General features: G+C 42.7%; 2 protein-coding genes across 2 annotated transcripts; one reads left to right on the top strand and one right to left on the bottom strand.

The window, feature by feature from the left end:
• Positions 1 to 125: 125 nt before the first annotated feature.
• cdc37l1 (cell division cycle 37-like 1) lies at positions 126 to 8,439 on the top strand. The gene is made up of 7 exons (XM_047569626.1): positions 126 to 492; positions 1,394 to 1,693; positions 1,861 to 1,954; positions 2,705 to 2,820; positions 3,419 to 3,541; positions 3,731 to 3,901; positions 5,503 to 8,439. Exons 1-7 carry the CDS (start codon positions 388 to 390, stop codon positions 5,617 to 5,619), a joined length of 1,026 nt encoding a protein of 341 aa, XP_047425582.1. The 5' UTR covers positions 126 to 387; the 3' UTR covers positions 5,620 to 8,439.
• Positions 8,440 to 9,326: 887 nt separating this feature from the next.
• ak3 (adenylate kinase 3) lies at positions 9,327 to 16,466 on the bottom strand. Its single transcript, XM_047569627.1, has 5 exons — positions 16,095 to 16,466; positions 14,429 to 14,548; positions 14,031 to 14,203; positions 11,318 to 11,436; positions 9,327 to 10,540 (listed from the first exon to the last, which is right to left on the bottom strand). The coding sequence occupies exons 1-5, from the start codon at positions 16,240 to 16,242 to the stop codon at positions 10,450 to 10,452; spliced, it is 651 nt and encodes a 216-aa protein (XP_047425583.1). The 5' UTR covers positions 16,243 to 16,466; the 3' UTR covers positions 9,327 to 10,449.
• Between the last annotated feature and the right edge of the window lie 1,827 nt (positions 16,467 to 18,293).

The raw sequence follows: 18,293 nt of genomic DNA on the forward strand, positions 1-18,293 counted from the left end.
TATAATTTTTTACCACGCTTTGTTAATGTTAGGAATTTACTGGAAGAGGGTAGAACGGAGTCGAAAAAGATGCGTAACAACCGTGGTACGTCATGGGTCACGTGGGCAGAGTCGTGTACCACGTGGCCTTGCGCGTCACGTCTTAAAAGCACGCAGCCAGGCAGAGTGTAGTTGTTGTCATTTGTAAACAACGTTGTGAGCTATAGGTGCAGCTGTCCCCTCCTGGCACCGTACACCCCCACCCCCGTACTGCTCGGTGGGCTTTTCAGACTTTAGACAGTATAGTAATACACAGCTCTGGCGGAGTGCTGCACATACACAGAGAGAGCGACACTCTTTCTGGCTCCTCACAACACGGCTAGCTTCAGCTAGTGGCACTTAGCAGTCATGGAGTGGCTGGGCAACGGAGCTTCACTTCACCCCGAGGAAGAGTCCACTAGAGACCCGGCTTCAGAGGCCAGGGGCTTCACCGGTGTTTATCCTCAAAGACAGGTAATTAACTTAGGCCAAGTGGTTGGGTTATTTGCGGAAGACGTCTACCTCGAGCACCACAGGGGTAAACTTAACCGTATTAAAAATAACTAGCTGAGCATGTCTGGAGATCGTTGAGTCCAAGTTACACCCAGTTAGTAACGTATGGGGCGGCGTACGTTTCTAAACAGTGGCTTTATTCAGTGGCGCAGTTTCCCACAGTCAAAATAGTGCCATCATCTTGTCGGCTAGCTTGGAGGAGGGCATCGGAGTCCAGGCTGCATGCCAGAGTCGATGCTAACCCGATGCAAACCCGGAATTGCGCAATTGAGCCAGCGCCACTCCGCGTCGTCTCTAAGGTAACCAGAGAACTTGCGGTGGCGTCAACTTGTTCGGGACACTGCTGAAATCAGCGCAGGACGGAGGGTCCACGCACATCTTCGCTGGGATCGTAGGCCACAACAGGCAGCAAGTCACGTCCCCTATGTCCCCCAGGTCCCCCGTGGTCCTCCATGTTCCCCCACACTGACAGCTGGCTGCCTGTGATGGCTGGTCTTTAATGGGAGAGGCATTTGCCCTGTTTGGGTAGCCATGTAATCATAGACTAAATGGAAACATGAATTAGTTTATTTTTAGCCTTCCCTCCTTGCCCTGTAGCAAATGCATCATGTTTGTGGTCATGGCAGCTCTAAAGCTACATTTAGCTTGTGATCCAGCAGTTTGTTGGGGTCAGCTGTTTCAGATATGTTCAGGTCATACAGAACACCAAGGACTCTCTTGATGGTGTGGTTTCAATGACTTTTGCGTAATTAAAATTTAAAACGTGGCACAAGATGCTCCGCAGGATTATTTTTGAGACAACGCATGAGCTGATAATTACACTGCAGTCACCCGCTTTTCCTTCCCATTTGCCTCACACCAGCCCCCTCCACCGCCCCTCTGTGACTGTCCCATGGCGTCACTGTGCCAGAGCCAGCAGCGCTGCGTGAAGGCCTCCATCGTGTCCAGCTGGAGACTAGCCGAGGCGCAGGACCAGCTGTGTTCGTTAGGGGTCCACAGCTCCGAGTCGCTGGAGCAGGAGCGCGCTCGGACTCGGGTCTGCCCCACGGAGCTCACGCACACCGAGGAGGAGTGGCGTCGGAAGGAGAGCATGCTAGGAGGTCAGGGACCCAGCCGCAGTCCGGTGCTTGGAGCCGTCGGGAGTTGGGACGTTTTTGATAAAGTAAGTCTGAGCAAACGCACCATATGTTATGAGCAGAATATTTCAAGAGATACACGTTCTAAGAGGCAGTGTTGTCCTTTAGTGGTCCGACTTTATGCTCCAACACTGACCAGATAGTCATAAAATCATTAACTCACTTAAACAGTGTCTCTTTCTCTTTCTTCCAGAGTATCATCAATGTCGACAATCAGTCTGTAGAAACTGATCAGGACAAGTGTGAAACGTTCCTCCAAAAGTATGAACAAGAGCTCAGGCATTTTGGTAAGTCTAGTAAGAATGGTATCACCCTCAGATTAATGAGGGGGAAAAAAAAACATGTTTTAATCTAAGTTAAATTAAATGTCACATTTTTTAGTAGTTACACTTGTTTCTTAGTGATTGTCGCAGGTTTAGGCAGGATGCTCCTCCCGCATCTCTGGAAGACGCATTATTTTAGCTTTCGTGTGTGAACTTTATCTCTTCATCAGCTGTGATCAAAAAAGACAAGCCAGCCTCTATCTGGCATCACATCCCTGGCTTATGTCAGTTGTAGTTAGTGGGAGAGTGGAGAGGTCTGTTTTTTTATTTAATCTACCTTCATTTACACTGACACTTTCACTTGTCTATTAAGTTTCGTTTCTACAAAGTTGTTTTATTGTGTTGGTGGCAGCAAACGTCTATAAATAAGAAATCAGTCTTTAAACGCGGATTGCACATTTCAAGTGCTGGGTAGTTTTAAAGTATAATGAAAACAGTTGATGAGCTAATTGGAAGAGTCACACACCCCCTATGACCTCATGACCTTATATCCATAACGATTTAAGTGTCTAACAGTGCATCATTCCCCATGTCATGTTGTGTATATGCTAATTTTGTGCATCTGTCTTGTCATATTTTATATAATTTCATCCATTATTATTACCAGTATTCTCGTCGGGTGTTTCACCCTCTGTTTTTATTAAATAACTGCAGTAATGCAAAGTCATTCACTAGTCTTGATGGAAAAAATCTTGTTTCGTTTTTGTTTGTCAGGTATGTTGCGGAGATGGGACGACAGTCAGCGATTCCTTGCTGACATGCCTCATCTCATCTGCCAGGAAACGGCGAACTACTTAATTCTGTGGTGCACGAGACTACAGCAGGAAGGGGTAATGTGCCACTTGTTGTTTTTTACCTCATTATTACAATCAACAGCGTCGCCTCGAAACTGAAACTACTGACGTGCAGCATGTGTAGCTGAGTGAAGGCCTCTGTGGAGCCGAATTTGTCCAAAAAACTCTAAAAATACATGCATTTTTTTTTATTCCCATTCTCAGATTTGCATGTCTTGCATGCATGTTTAGCAGTAGCTCATATTCCCCTTGGTGTAAGGTGAACGAATTTCACTTCCAAATAAAGAAATGGCCTCAACTGCTTTGTTCACCCCATATCTGGGTCATAATAAATTATCATACGGAGTTGCACTATATTTAAAAAAAAAATAATAATAATAAAAAAAAACTTTTACGCAATAAATTTAATATTCTGTTGTCAGGACTCACTTGTTTCTCTAAGGTCAGGTGTCGCAGAAGGTTCATGGTCCTCAATAGCTGTAAATAAACTGAATAATGGTGCATATTGCTTAGGTGTCAAGTATTGGAAATTCAGTGATGATATTTGAGTGAATTGAAGTGAGTATTGTTAGAAGAGCCTTCCTGCTGACACAACCAGATGGTCTGAACCAGCTTTTCGTTTCGTGTCCCGTAGAAAGAAGCTCTCATGGAGCAGGTGGCACACCAAGCTGTAGTTATGCAGTTCATCCTGGAGATGGCGTCCAACTCTCAACAGGATCCTCGTGGCTGCTTCAGAGAGTTCTTCCACAAAGCCAAAGTAAGACACACACCTGATGGAGTGTGGCGAGGGCTCATAAATTTGATTTCTAAAGGTTTTTCTGTTGTGGTTAGTGAATATAGAACTTTACACCTGTCTATAATTTCTCCATCTCCATTCAAACAGTTGTTCTCTTTAATCGATCCTGCGCTGTGTTTTCCTGATACTACTGATTTTGTTGCTTTGCAGGAAGGACAGGACGTCTACTTAGAGGTCTTCCATACAGAACTTGAGGCCTTCAAACAGAGAGTTAAAGAGTACACACTCAAATGTAGGGCTGACACATCCAACATGGAACAGCAGAATACTGGCACAAACTGCAGACTCGACCCCAAAGAAGCACTAGACTCTTTACCACCAGTGAGTATTTCTCTAAATTTTTCTAAGTGCGTTTACCCTGCGTAGCTGTGTGGTGGCAGTATAGAGCTGTTTTCTGTTGGTCCTCCATCATGCTGACACACATGGAAATGACTCACTCACGTTGGTTTGGTTGAAATAGGAGAATGTACATTTGAAAGTGCACATAATTTATGCAACAGATATTATTATTATTATTTTTTTTTTTTAGTCAAGATGCATAGATTTACAAACACTTTTCCAAGTGCAAATGATTTCATTACCCCTCCCATCAGTGTCTCTTCTTATCTCACTAACCCATGACAAAGTGGAAAGAAGTCTTAGTAATTTTAACTCAAATCAAACATTTAAATCTGCTATTAATAAAAGTATTCAATTCAGCATTTACAGATGTGTGTATTCTTGGGTACTTACCTGGGTTCGGGAACTTTACTTCATCTTTCCTGACAGATCTGTGGATCTCCATCTTGAGGTCTTTCCATAATACTCTGTGGAGTTTAAGTCTTGGTTTTGATTGGGGCAGTCAGTGACGGCCACAAACTTGTCCCAAAGCAACCCCAGCTTTATGTTGGCAAAGGAGAACTGTTTTCTCAATCTGAAGTCGGCAGACTTTGAAACAATTTTTTTCCCCCAAGTACCTCCTTGTGTTCAGCTGAATTCATCGTCCCCTCACATCCAATCAGTCTCCCTGTCCTTGCACCATGGCATGATGCTGGCACCACCATGCTTCACTGTGGGGGTGGTATTAGCCACAGGATAGGCCATAAGGATATTTAATGAATTAACGCATTTGTTTTACTTATTTTGACAAAAACAAAAGCACTTTAAATAATTTTACTGAATTTCTAGAAAAAAAATATTTCGTGTCAAGATTTTATTTAATGCATTTAAAATAAATCAACCACATATTGCGAAATAGAAATTTTCTGCATCCTGTCTAGGTGGGGCTTCTGGAGGGGAAAAAAATAAAACATGCTGAAGCCACGTAACAAATGTGTCATGATGTGGTCACAGAGCTCCAGGCTGGCTGCCTCCATATAAATTTAAAAGGCTTAATTGTATATGATACTGTAGACTAGTGTATAACAGAAATGAAAGATTTCTATTTCGAGAGTAGTTATTTCAACATTCAGGTTAATTCATGTGTGAAAGTTGCCAAATAGCACAGGCTTCCTAGTAAACTTGATCGTTGTGGTTTGAAAGGCCTTTGTAAGTAGAGAGAATGGGGCTTCCTCCCCTCTAGTAGCCCCACAGCTTGTATCTCTGCCAGAACTCTACTCGGAGGGAATAAACTCCTCCCCTCCAAGGGAAGGATCGCGCCTGTTGAAACTGAAGCTGCTTCTGCTTTTGGTGTTTTCCTTCTCATATGGTCTCAATCCACCTCTTTTTGACCCCAGTCAGCGTCTGAGGAGGGATTGCAGGATACGTAAATTGCCAAAAAAAAGAAAGGTTTAGTGCAGATCCAGAGCTGGCATTTGCTTAATCCCTCAGTCTTTTTAACTTGCATTTGAACCTTCTTTTAATTTCTATTTGTGCAGGACATTCGTAACCTGTGATTATCTTTCGATACACCTCTCACCTCTGTCTTCACTTTCCTCCACCAGGTGGCAGAGTATCCTGTGAAGCGGTGTTTAGATGCAGGACTTTGGACAAGCACGGGGTGGTGGACAAAAGAGGACACTACAGAAACAGACGACATGCGTATGATGGAGACCTCCTAGGGGACGCCCGAGTGGCCCCCTGCTTTTCTTCCATCTCCATCGTCTCATTTAGGAACTATTTTTAAGAAGCAGACCAGGCTTGAAAAACACGAATGCAGATCAGGAACAAACAGGACGGTCGATGGAGAGCCTGCAAGATACAACATTGTGCTAATGACGAACGTTTCTCAATGCTGCTGTTGGTATGATACTGTGGTTGGCCTCTGGCAAGTTGGCTTCCTGCTTGACTACTGCGAGCTAAATGCATGTGTTGTGCCATAATCATTGTTTCACAGATGCGAGTTTATTCCAGGCTAGCGCACTGAATCCAGACAACACAAAGAATACTAAACCCCTAAAGTCTCTGGACATAAATCAGATGGGCACCGAATCCAGTGTCTGAAGCCGGGGGATTGTCAGAAAAATCATGACAGGAGACGAGCACAACCGAGACAGATCAATGTCTTCGTATCCTGTGTGATACTATACGTTTTAGTCGATGTGTACAGTACTGCAGTCTGTATTGCGAAGTCAGTTGTGATTCTGTTTGATTTGCAGGTGCAGAATACAGGAACTACTGCAAAGCGAAGGCGGTTGTTTTGTAGGTGGATTATTTAATTTTAATAATTGTTAAAGAAACAAAACATGTCAGTGATTCAGAATTTCCAAAAAGGTGTGGAATAGAATCAAATGGGGACAAATGTCTTTGACAAATGTCTTGACTCGTAACGCTTCCATTTATGCGACGTATAGTAACGGTCGAGGAGCAGGCTGCACCTGTTGATCTCAACACGTAGAAGAAGAACGCTGCGTTTGCAGTTGTCTGGATTCATGTATCTAGACGTCAGTTTAACAGAACAGATGGAAAGTCGGACATTTTTTTTTAGGTTGCATGCAGGTCGGATTTTACGTGTGAAGGAGTTGCACGTAGCCCCACGGGTCTCTCAGGTTAACGATAGGAGAGGATAAATAATGCAATATGTGGAGGTGGTTGTGGGCTACCTGATGACGAACAATTAACCACAGATGTTTAAAAGATGGTCGCTTTTGGTGCAAGTTTTAAACTTTTGCCTGGCTGACTCTTCATTTACCCACCAACCAGAGGGCTCCTACTGTTTGTTGCTGTTGCTAAGTTACGCAAACAACATCCTTGTGGGAGCCTGTTGCCACGGGAAAACCCTGAAAACTCGTAAATAGTTTTTCTTAAAAAAGCAAAAAATGTGCAGTAGATGAAATACTTACACATAAAAACTGAAATCTGGTGAAACGGTTACTAACCTTAGCTGTCGCACCTCCACCCCAACTATTATTAGGGGTTTACAGTGTTTTTTTTTTTATGTGAATGGACCCCACATTGATATTGTTTGCCTGGCCTAGCAACAGTAACCAGGAAGTAGAGACTTGACTAAGAGTAGGAGCCCTCTGATTTTTTTTGGCCAATCAGAAGGCCTACTTCTTGCCCTGCTAGAACGGCTGGAGGTTTAAGATTAAATTAAACAGAGAGGGTATCTGGCGCTCGTCTAGAATGATTAGCAACGTGGCCTTACAGCTTCAGCTCTGAACAGAAGGAGGCTGGTAAAAGCACAAATAGCGGGAGCATCTCACTAAAAGGCATTGAATTTGGATTTTGTGTAACCACTTTCACGAAAAGTATCCCTCCGTGTTGTCTGTGCCGTCATTGGAATCTAAACTGTCAAGCCAACAATAACGCCGCATAGCTAGAAAATAAATTACTGTCCGCATACACCGCAGAATATATACAGTGAGTTCACGAAAGTTATCGTTGTGCACAAGAGCTTTGATACGTATGTTTACATTTCTGCGTAGATATTACTCAGAACCTGAAAGTCCTGAAAGTAGGCTAAAAGAACGCAAACAAATGAAACAGGAATATTATGTCTTGGTATTTGTTTATCTGGGAAAATGAGCCAATATTGCATATCTGTGAGGTTCAAAATGAAATGCACCTTCAGGGTTGCAAGTTATCTTCAAGGCCATATTTTGTTGGGAAGTGTTTACAAATGATGCCGTGAGAAGGGTTCACCGAATTCACCTCACAGATATGTTAGAAATACGAATAAACAAACACACATTCCTGTTTCATTTGTAAGTCAGAGATGAATAACAGCGTGTTTATGTGAGAGAAGGAATTCAGCTTTTGAAGCAAATGTTTCTTTTACAAAAGGCTAAACCAGCTCAGCTTTAGTGTAACGAGGGTTCACTGTCAGCCAAATGTTGCTCCCGCAGGAACCTGTTTTCCTCACCCGTTCACATTGCCAGCGTCTTTGCTTTTAACAACCCGATCTTTATCCGGCACCTGAAACAAAGTCGCAACCGCCAGTCTCCTCATGTTAATGCTCTGCGCACTCTGCTGTCAGTGGTGTGTCGGTGAAACCTTTTGACTCTGGGATGCTTTAAAAAGCACCAGAGAAGGAGGAAAGAAAGAAAAAAAAAAGGGCTGAGCTCGAGAGGCTGCCGGTGTGCAGAAAGGAGCTCTCTGCATCCGAATGTGTCCCACACTTTATATTTCACGCCTCAAAACAAAAACGGAGAGAGATCAAAATAAGAGTTTTTCCAAGTACTTGACTCATTCATCCTCGTTATTGTTTGTTGTGCTGCATCTAAATTTCTGAGCATTTTTATTTTGCAAGCTACATGAGCTTGTTAATCGTGTGACATTTTTTTTGTTTCGTATGTTTGTGTCGGCTGCTGAACTTATTCTTTTTCAACAAGGACAACAACAACAAAAAAAAATAGGTGTCTGCAAAAATCCATTCACTGACATTAGTTCATTTTTACGTTTCTTTAATAATACGATTAAAAGCAGTGACTTAAAGTTGATTCTACAATGCAATTATTATTCTTATAATATATACTGTGTGTGTGTGTGTGTGTGTGTGTGTGTGTATATAAATGAAGTAAAAGGCATTGTAACTACTGTAAACACAGGTATTGTCAGGGGGAAGCTCAATAATGCTGTAGTGGACTTCAGTGTTGTCGTGTCCTACTTCTTTGTTTTATCCACAGCGACTACTCAACTATGCAAAAAATAATAATTGCTGAACTTAAATCCGCTGTGGCGCCGATTCCCGCGGCCGCCGTCTGTCTCTGGTGTGTTGACCTCCTAAATCGTGTGTCAGATTTCGTGTGTGGGGACTTGCGCAATAGTTTCTGTCACTTAGCAACAAGCTCCAGGACCTTGCAGCGGCGAGCGTTTAGCTTCTCTGGCCCAGCGGCTGTGTCACTCGCCATCACTCCTTTGTAGACCTGCAGCACTGTATCTACACGCTGTGATCCTTTTGACATTTAAAACCTTGGCACCTTGAAACGGCTTTGTCATTTAAATCATTATCTCCACTCTTTTTACACGTGAAAGTCTGTCTTAAGGTCTCGGAGAGGACTTCTTATGTAAATTGAAGCTGTATGAGGCCTTGTTTGGTTCTTTGTAATGTGAGATAAATGAATAAAAGCCTGACTGTGGTGAAGACAACAAGGTTGAAAGACAATCTTGGGGGTGTGGGCTTGGAGAAACATGAGCCTAAACCAGACCGCTGAGTCCCTGCTCCGGGCTACAGGCTCAAAGCTCTGATAACACGCCAAAACATTATGACCATTCTGCAGCGCTGTGATTAACGTGAGGTTAAACTGACAAAATACTCATTTAACTGCCTGGAAAAAGTCAAAAAATGTTAAAAAAATAAATAATAATAATAAGCGGGCATCTGTTGTACAGTATGAGAGGTTTATTTCGACTGATAAATACTCGACACAGCTGCAAGTCGCCACTGTACAGAAGATTTCACAACATCGTATTCAAGTGTTGAGTGAATGCACACGGGTCGTTCACGGCATCGGTCTGTGCAGTACATTGCAAGGCAGCGTAGTATTTCTGTGGCTTTCGCCGCGAAACGAAGTGCATAATTGCGGCTCAGATGCTGCGATATGTTCTAACGACATGGCGACGCTGTACAGTCTGTGTTTGATGCACACATATCAGCCTAAAGAGTTGGTCACAACAAGGAATGTCTGGTTCGAATGGAAACAACGGCATTAAGACGTCTGGTGGTTTAAAGACGCTGTTAAACAGTAGTGGTCTGTTGTGATGATTAAAAATATTCAATATAATAAGCGTGGTCGGCTCCTGCGTCGTTTGCTCCGATGATCAATATGTTACACAGTCAAGAGCAGCAAAAAGGCACGGGCGAGTTTACAGTGATTTGTAGAAAACGGCACATTTTCCCTTTTAGGTTTAAGAAACCCTCCCAGTAAGGCAGTTACAGACACATTTGTTACGCTAACGACGAAAGGATTTGAAGGATCTCTCTCTTGAAGAAGATGCCGCTTGGATTTTTCACTCTGGCCTGCGCTGCTGAGGTCGGCTATAATAAATCACAACTTCTAGAAAATCTAAAAAATTCCAACATATTTCTGCTCCCTAAAGCAGACCACATACGTACACCAGGACTTTTTTTGCAGCAGCTCGTGCAAACACCTTCACATTCTGTTGATAGAGATGATATAATTTTTTCCTTTTTTTTTAAAGGCACATTATAGAATTAACTAGAACTAATCTTTAGAAGATGATGCATGCACACCCTGAGAGGTTCCTGAACTAATTTTAGCATCGCTGAGGAGTGCAACAGTGGTAGTAATGAGTTATTCTTTAAAAAATTGAGTTATTCAAATATCTGTAGTCTATTTACATTTCATAAACTATGTGAGCTTGTTCCTCATTTTGAACATAGCGAATATGTTATCCTACAGGTGGTTCTCCCTTTGTTTGAATTTTGATCGAACGACGCACACGGAGCGGTTTCTGCTGGTAAACGTTAGGACTCCTGCTGAGGCTTTTTAAGACAGTTTTCTGTGGAGGAAAGCCTCAATGTGTGGCCATATCTTGTTGGTTTCAGTCCCGGAGAAGGTCTCTAGCACACCTTTACTCCTGGAGGAGCCAAACACACAGAAAAAAAAAAAATTGTTACAGACAGTAAACTGTTACTTTTCAGCGTTTTAAATCCTCCACTTCAGACTCTTAGTTGGCAACACGCATCCTGACTGATCTGAGTATCTCAGCGTAAGTATGTGTCCACACCTGGCATTAACATGGTTACCACACTGGTTTTGAGGTGACATACTTTATGCAAATAAAAGTCATGTGGGACACATGAGATTATTGTGCAAACAGCTCCTGCGCCAAATCAATGGGATGCTAACTATAGTCATTTCAGAATCAGCTTGATTTATTTCCTCCCTGGCGTTAGGTATTTTAGAGCCCCGCACAAAGTTTGCACAAGTGAAAGAAGAATTTCAAGGCTATCTACTTTCAGCGTGTAGTTTTCTGTACTCATTGCAGATGATAAGCAGCTTTTTGAGCACTGTGGCCAAAATAAGTGGGACTGGGACACAAGCCACGCTCATCCCTGCAGTTTAAGGGCATACATTTTCCTGATTAATTAGTTTCCCGAGTTTTGCTGGTTCTGGTAAACCCTTAGGATGCATGATTAAATACTTGTGTGATTTGGAGGAAGTGCTATCTTAGTGTGTCCTCTTGGAATGTGGTTCTTAAGTAGCTTTTCCATTCAACTCTGATTAAAGGCAGATCAGTAGCACTTGGTTGTGACCTTTAACCTATAGTGTGACTTGAAGTTGAAAATCTACCCCCTTTTCGAGTCTAATGTCTCTGTGAGGGGAAATAAATTATATAACTGCAGTTCTTTACCTGTAGTACTCTAAGACGGGCTCTGTCTGAGTTTCATAGGACTTTAGTCTCCGTGTGACCGTCTCTGGTTTGTCGTCATCCCTCTGCACCAGAGGCTCCCCCGTGTCATCATCGATGCCCTGGGGAAAGTTCATAAACACATGTTGGCGCTGATTTAATTACTAGAATAGAATAAAATAGAATAGAATGCCCTTTATTGTCATCATACAATGTACAACGAGATTGGAGAGAGTCTGAGATAGCACATTTTACTGCAAGCCGGAAACGAATATGAATTTTCCACGGCTGATGAATAACGGGCATAAAATGCTACACCGTAAATGTTAATCGTAAAAATGGGACAGAGTTTATGCCCTTCACCACAGCTTTGATTGAGTTTTCCAGTCCAAACACAGCACGAAGGCCTTTTGTCTCAAACCAGTTGAGCAGGTGAAACAGGGGGTAAAGGTGAATGAAGCCAAAAGACCGGAGAGTTGGAACTTTTTAAAACCTTTTTGATTGCAGGCATTTTGAGTTGTCGCTGCTGAAAGTATGACTTTCTAGTTAAACATTGTATTTTGTCGCAGGCCCTAGCACGGGGGTTGTTCTCAGGCTATGAGCTAAGTGCTAACAGTAACATGTTCACAATAACAATGTTTAACATGCTGATGTTTACCGGGTAATCTTCACCATGTCCATCGTCTTATTTCAGTGTGCAAACACTGAACACAAAGCAGAGGTTTATGGGTAGATGGGACTGCCATAAGGGCTGCAGGTTTATGGCTATAAACCGAAGTAATGAGACCCAGTAGCACTAAGGGAAACAGCGAAGAATCAACAATGTCAGTGCACTTCATCCTCTGGGAACCATAAATGATGGTTGAATAATCATTTATAGCCATCTCTGGAGCCACAACGCTAACATGGCTAAAATGTGGTAAAAAATATAGCAGCGGGGGGTATCAAAGGGAAAAGTCAACCTGTGTATATATCTCAACACTATCTCAAGGGAATATAAGTAAATACATGCCCCACAATGCATTCACATGTCAACATTTTGACAAATATTTCCAGCTGCATCCATTCACAGGATGAGTCCACGTGTTGTGTATTACACGCAGATAATGCTACGAAACGGAAAAAAGAGAGCTGTACGGATATGTCCTCCGACTGCGTTCACTGTTATGGAGTTTTTATCTAAATTAAAGGAAAAAAACACTTGCTAACGTTAAGGGAAGACTGAAGCTCATCTATGGAGTGGAATGATGCCTGCTTAAAACCACAAAAACAAACAATAAGCACAAGGTTTTAGCTACTTCAATGTAAGTGGTTGTTGAAAGTGTACATAACACCTGTCAAGCTCCACCGTGTCTGCTAATATTCCAGATGTGTGCACCAAAAGTTTGAGTGAGAAAGGAACTTGATTCCGAAAAACAACTGTGTTCACTGTTGCTTTCTGCAGAGTGGACCAGGAGAAAGAAGTAACGCCGCCATGTCCTTGGACTATTTGACCTGACTCGGTCTGTTCCTGATTCGCCGTCCTCTCTGAAACAGGACCGTGAGGAGGATTAAACCGATGCCAATCATTAACCACAAACGTGCCGTTCCCCCACGCTGTTCGGGAAATCTGGCAGCAAACCGGTGCCACGGAGAAGACACGTGACCGAGGGGACGTGAGCCATGAACCATCCATCGGTCACTCAGAGACTCCAAAGCATTTGCACGGCTGCACGTTTTTAACCTGTGACTGCGCAAACAAATACCGCTAATAACTAATCAAGATTACATAATAACTACACACACTACCTTCAGTATATATATTATATTACAAATTAACAAGCCAGTCCACAAAGCTAGGGGAGTGATAAGGATTATCGCAAGATCAACAACTTTGATCAATTAATTTGACAATGTTGATCATTAAGTATCTTAAATTACACATCTACATACACAGGTGTATAAAGGCAGGGACAAGCCTGAGCTCCTGTAATTAACTATTGCGTGCAACTAGGTAGTGCAAAATGTTTCTTTTTGAGCAGAGAATGTCCCATCTTTCCTGTTTGCATCTTATTATCTGCCTGTCTGACAATGTTTCTCTGTATCTCATAAAGTTCTTTGTCTCTCTGTGTTTTTTTTTTCTGTAGCTTGCCTTTATTTTGTTGGGGTTAGCTCATCTGCTTCCTGTCCTCCTCTGTCTAACTATGGATCCACCTTCCAACGTGAGGTGTTGGGGAAACCAAAGCATAGAAAAGGCTTTTTTTAACCGGAACATTAGGTCAAATTTCACGAAGGAAGATCCCTTCTCACCTTCTATTCCTATCCCTCTATTTCTTCACTTCATTCATAATTTCAGCGTCACTTTATTGTCGAAGGATCTCTTTTCCAATGTTCTTAAGTTCTTCAATTTCACTGTAATTCTGTTTGTCCTGTTGTCTATCCCACCTCTTCATCTGAATTCTCCATCAGCATTCCACCACCAGCAATGCCTTCACACCGAGGGGTCCTGTCCCCATCCCCCACCTCCATCTGGAACTACCCTCTGTGTGAGTGTAGGCACCAAAAAATGTACTGCTCTCACAAGCTTTTTTTTTATATTCAATAAAACTTCACTATTTTGCTCCCCAGTCATCCGTCCTTGTTGAACTGCTAATGTCGGCTTACAGAAATGTCCAAGGCTGAGACGAAACTGTGCAGCACTGGATAATAAATAAGAGATAAGAGAGGATGTATTTACAGCGACTTTAGGCGGGTTGAAGTCTGTGTTGTAGACTCTGCCGCTCGGGAGGTGAGTCCAGCGAGAGGTCAGCCTTTGCTTGATGGTCTGGAAAGGAACGTTGAGGTTGATGACTGTGTCCACAGTGTAGACGCCGTCCAGGGCCTCCGCTTGGCATACTGTACGAGGAAACCCTAGTAAAAAAAGGCAGAATGAAGTGAGGAACGAAGCTGGATGTGACGACTGCCAGGTTTTCACATAAACAGCCTGAGGTCTGGGTAAATATTTCCTCTCAGTGGTTCATCTATTTTTAGAGAATTAACTGGGACCCCGTTAACGATAACGGCTAATGACTGACCTCGCTAACGATCAACCAAGCAATGGGGAACAAGTGCTGACACACGCGCGTGACCTCTTACCATCGAGCAGCCAGCTGCTCCCCTCTATTGTCCTCAGGTCACTCAGGATGAGACGAGACATGACGTCATCAGGTACCAGCTGACCCTGATCGATGCAGGCCTTCATCAACAGGCCGAACTCTGACAGACGCAGAAAAATAGTTAATCACACTATTAAAAAAACAACTGTGTCTGATTTTCAAAAACATCTGATGACTATATAATCCTTATAAAGCTAAAGCTTGCATGCATGTTTCAGCTGTTTGCCAGCTTAAGTAATGGGCCCAAGGTCCTAAACATGTTAAGCGTGTCCTGGAGTCACTAAATGCCACAGAACAGATTAGATTTGCAACTGTATCAGACGTCATTGTGCAACATGATACACCCCAACTTTTTTCCTGTCACTTCCACTTCAACTGGCCAAGGTCCAACTGAAGAGAGGAATTTCCTGACAGGCTTTGCAGAAATGACCTGACTGTGCTAATTCAACGATCTGGTGTCACAGCAAAATGGAGCAAAGGGTAAAACTCGCAGTGACATAAAAAGACTCTCGAGTGAGTTTTCTGAAAGTCTTGTAAGTGTCACAAACACAAGGGCTGCACATCAGCGAGCCTGCACAGTGAACTGAAAGAAACGGCTTTGCTGCATGGCTAACGTTGCGGCAATGCAACACTGGAGGATTAGCCACCCACTGGGGAGTATATTAAGTCAGCTCTGATTAGGTTTTAACTCAACAGTTTTTTTTTGTCAGTTTGTCCAATGAGAGGGTGGGGCTTTCTCAGGAAGTGCAAGGACAACAGGGGGCGCTTAGAGAAATGCAATTAGGGGGAAAATATTAACAACTGTTCTGATGACCCACTTCTCAAGAGAGGCTGGTCAAGTATCAGCAGAGCAAACAAAGTCTTTGGAAAGGTTTGAGGTATATGAATAAGTGTTGCCATTGTCTGGTAGAAAAACAAAACTCTCATAGCTATAGCAGCGACATGCAAGAAACTCTACAAAATATACAAGTGAAATAGCACAGGTGAATGCATTTAGTGGTGGACAGTAGTGAATAGAACGGTAAACTGGTATGGCATAGCAGCATTGTTAAACAGTAATGTAAAAAAAAAACACAGTTTTATTAATAATTGGAAGGAAATCGAGATTTGCATAACAAATAATGTTCGAAATCTTAAGTACACATTGCAGAAGTCTTCACACAGACTTCAAACCCATGGCTGACACTCCACTGTTACCTGGTCATGCAGCTATAAAAACTTCCTTATCTGTAGCCCCTCCTCTCAAAGGAACAAAAGTTCACAACTTCTATAAACTTTACACCTCTCCTTATCTGCCTTCAAGGTGATATTGAGCTGTAGTGGGCCTCCTTCCAAGCTTCAGGTAAAGTTGGGCCAACTGTTTGCAGTACAAACATAAACCAGCACCTTCTTCAACCCAACCACTTTGACCTTGCGCCTGAGGGAATACAAAATATTCTCATTTCACAAAAAAAAAAAAATCAGACGGTTGCAGGAACGGTTCTCTTATCTCCAAAAAAAAAAAATGTAATAATGCGCGCATACGTTAAGCATGATAACATTTGCAGCTACTTGTAACATTTTTTTAGGCTTTTATCATTTTTGCACACATGCCTGAATGCTGACCTACATCGGCACTAGTCATTGTCAGAGACAGGACCTCTTACCGGTTTTTGCGTTGATGTTGGCTCTCAAAATGTCCCCACTAGAAATGTGTTTCAGCCCAAAAGTTTTGGTTATGCGCGCAGACACCGTTCCTTTCCCGGAGCCCGGAGCTCCCATAATGACAGCACGGACAACTCTCTGCAGAACCATTTCTACGCGAATGCGTCTTTAACTGTAATTTCCAGAAAACGATTAGGTCTTTCCTTGGCGTTAAAAGTCCCGACTCTGGATGCCCAACCGAGACTGAGGCAGGTTTTAGCCCCCTTTCCTTCCCTAGTGCGCAACGTAACAAGGAGTGGGCGCGTCTTTCGCAGCCTGCCTCGACTCTCACTGGAACTCGACTCTCATTTCCCCTAAACACGGCACGCACTGAAGGAAGAGGAGGAGAAGGAGGAGGGGAATGAAGATGAGAGCTGTGCAGGGGCAGATATCAGGATCAGGATGCACTCCTCCTGGTGAATCACACCTAGCAGCAAAAATCGTCTGCTTTCTCCGGCGCGTTGAGAAACTTATTCGTCCGTGTCGTCGTCTACGCTTTGCTGGAGATGTATTTTTTGTATAACATGTTATGTAATTGGTGTGCTGGAGGAAAAAAAAAGCTTGTTGGCAAGGTAGCGCCGATTAATCCCTTCCGAGCCTCGATCCTCTCAGCTGCAGACACAGATTAGCAGGCAATCCGAGGTGAACAGCAACCAGTCTGCTCTAATATTCTAGGCATAGTCTAGAGTGTGCACTTGTACACTTGTGTTTGGAGAGATATGATCTAAATACTGTATGATCCTGCAATTTTCTGACATGTAACCACACAATGTGCGAGGCAAGCAACACAGAAATGACCCGTCCCAGCAGCAGATTCATGGACTAATGTGTAAAGCCTGTAACAATTCATCCTTGCAGACGATTTGAGTGTATAATGAACCTAAGTACATACCAAGGCATGACCAGAGAGAAGAGGAATTCCATGTCAAAGATTCTCAGCTCTCAGATATTTAGTTCACTGATGGTACAACCATGTCAATATGTATACAGTGACACCTAGTAGCGGGACAGTGACATTTCAAGCAGGCATAAGCAGGAGGACATCAAGAACCAGCAGCTCATTCAGACATTGTTTTGTAACAAACCTATTATACAAGAGTGGAACAGCTAGTTGGCTGAGATAAGGTGGTTGAGAAACACTGAGATCAACACTGGCTTGCAACATGTCACAGCATATACTGGCGGTTAGAGGAAACAGCCTCTGTAATTATACAATTTAGTAAAACTAATGAAATGATACACCAACCAGTCACAACGTTAAAACTGCTGACGGGAGGAGTAAATGACACTGACCATCTCGCTATAATGCAATGTTCTGCTGGGAAACGTTCGGACTTGACATGTGTGGATGTTACTTAGACATGTACGAACTACCTAGACCAGACCAGACACTTCCACCCCATAGCAATGGCACTCCTTGATTGCAGCAACCATCAGGGAGCCAAATATGGTTTAAGAGCAACTTAAAAACAAAACAAAACATGAAAAACAGGATAAGATGTTGACCTGGCCTCCAAATTCACTAGATCCCAAACTGGGACCAAATATCTGTGGGATGCATGTCCATTCTTTGATGAGTCACAACCGTTTTGGAGACACAAGGGAGACATACGTAATATGAGGAAGGTGATCATAATGTTATGCCTGATCGTATTACTGTAACTATCAATGTTTTTAAGGTTTTACCCTAAGTTCTTATGCTGGTGTAATAGTTATATAGATACCATTGCCAACACATTCCACTATAATGTTCCTATCATCAGTGATGCAATAAGCCACATTTCAATTTTTGCTAATTTACCGCCTAAGGCGGTATTTACCTGTTAACATGTATTAGATGTCTTACTGGAAAGCCAAACAGTTAAAAAATACACCTTAACATGTCATGACAGCTTCTACATGACTAGTCATAACGTGTCAGATACCTACTTTTTAAAGCATTCCTGTGTCAACGTGTCTTTACATCTTAATGTGCAACAAAAGACAACAATTACAAAAAAATCAAGCCTTTGTTGATAACGAAATGTAACCTGTTCCTCCACATTTGTGAACTAAGCCTTACCATTTAAAAAAAATAATAATTTAAGCATAGTAAATTCATTAAAATTAGAATCTGACACAAGACACACTATAATCGTAGCGGTATTACCCAAAGTTTAGTG

Source organism: Mugil cephalus, chromosome 19, assembly GCF_022458985.1.
Source record: "Mugil cephalus isolate CIBA_MC_2020 chromosome 19, CIBA_Mcephalus_1.1, whole genome shotgun sequence".
In the NCBI taxonomy this organism is placed as follows: domain Eukaryota; kingdom Metazoa; phylum Chordata; class Actinopteri; order Mugiliformes; family Mugilidae; genus Mugil; species Mugil cephalus.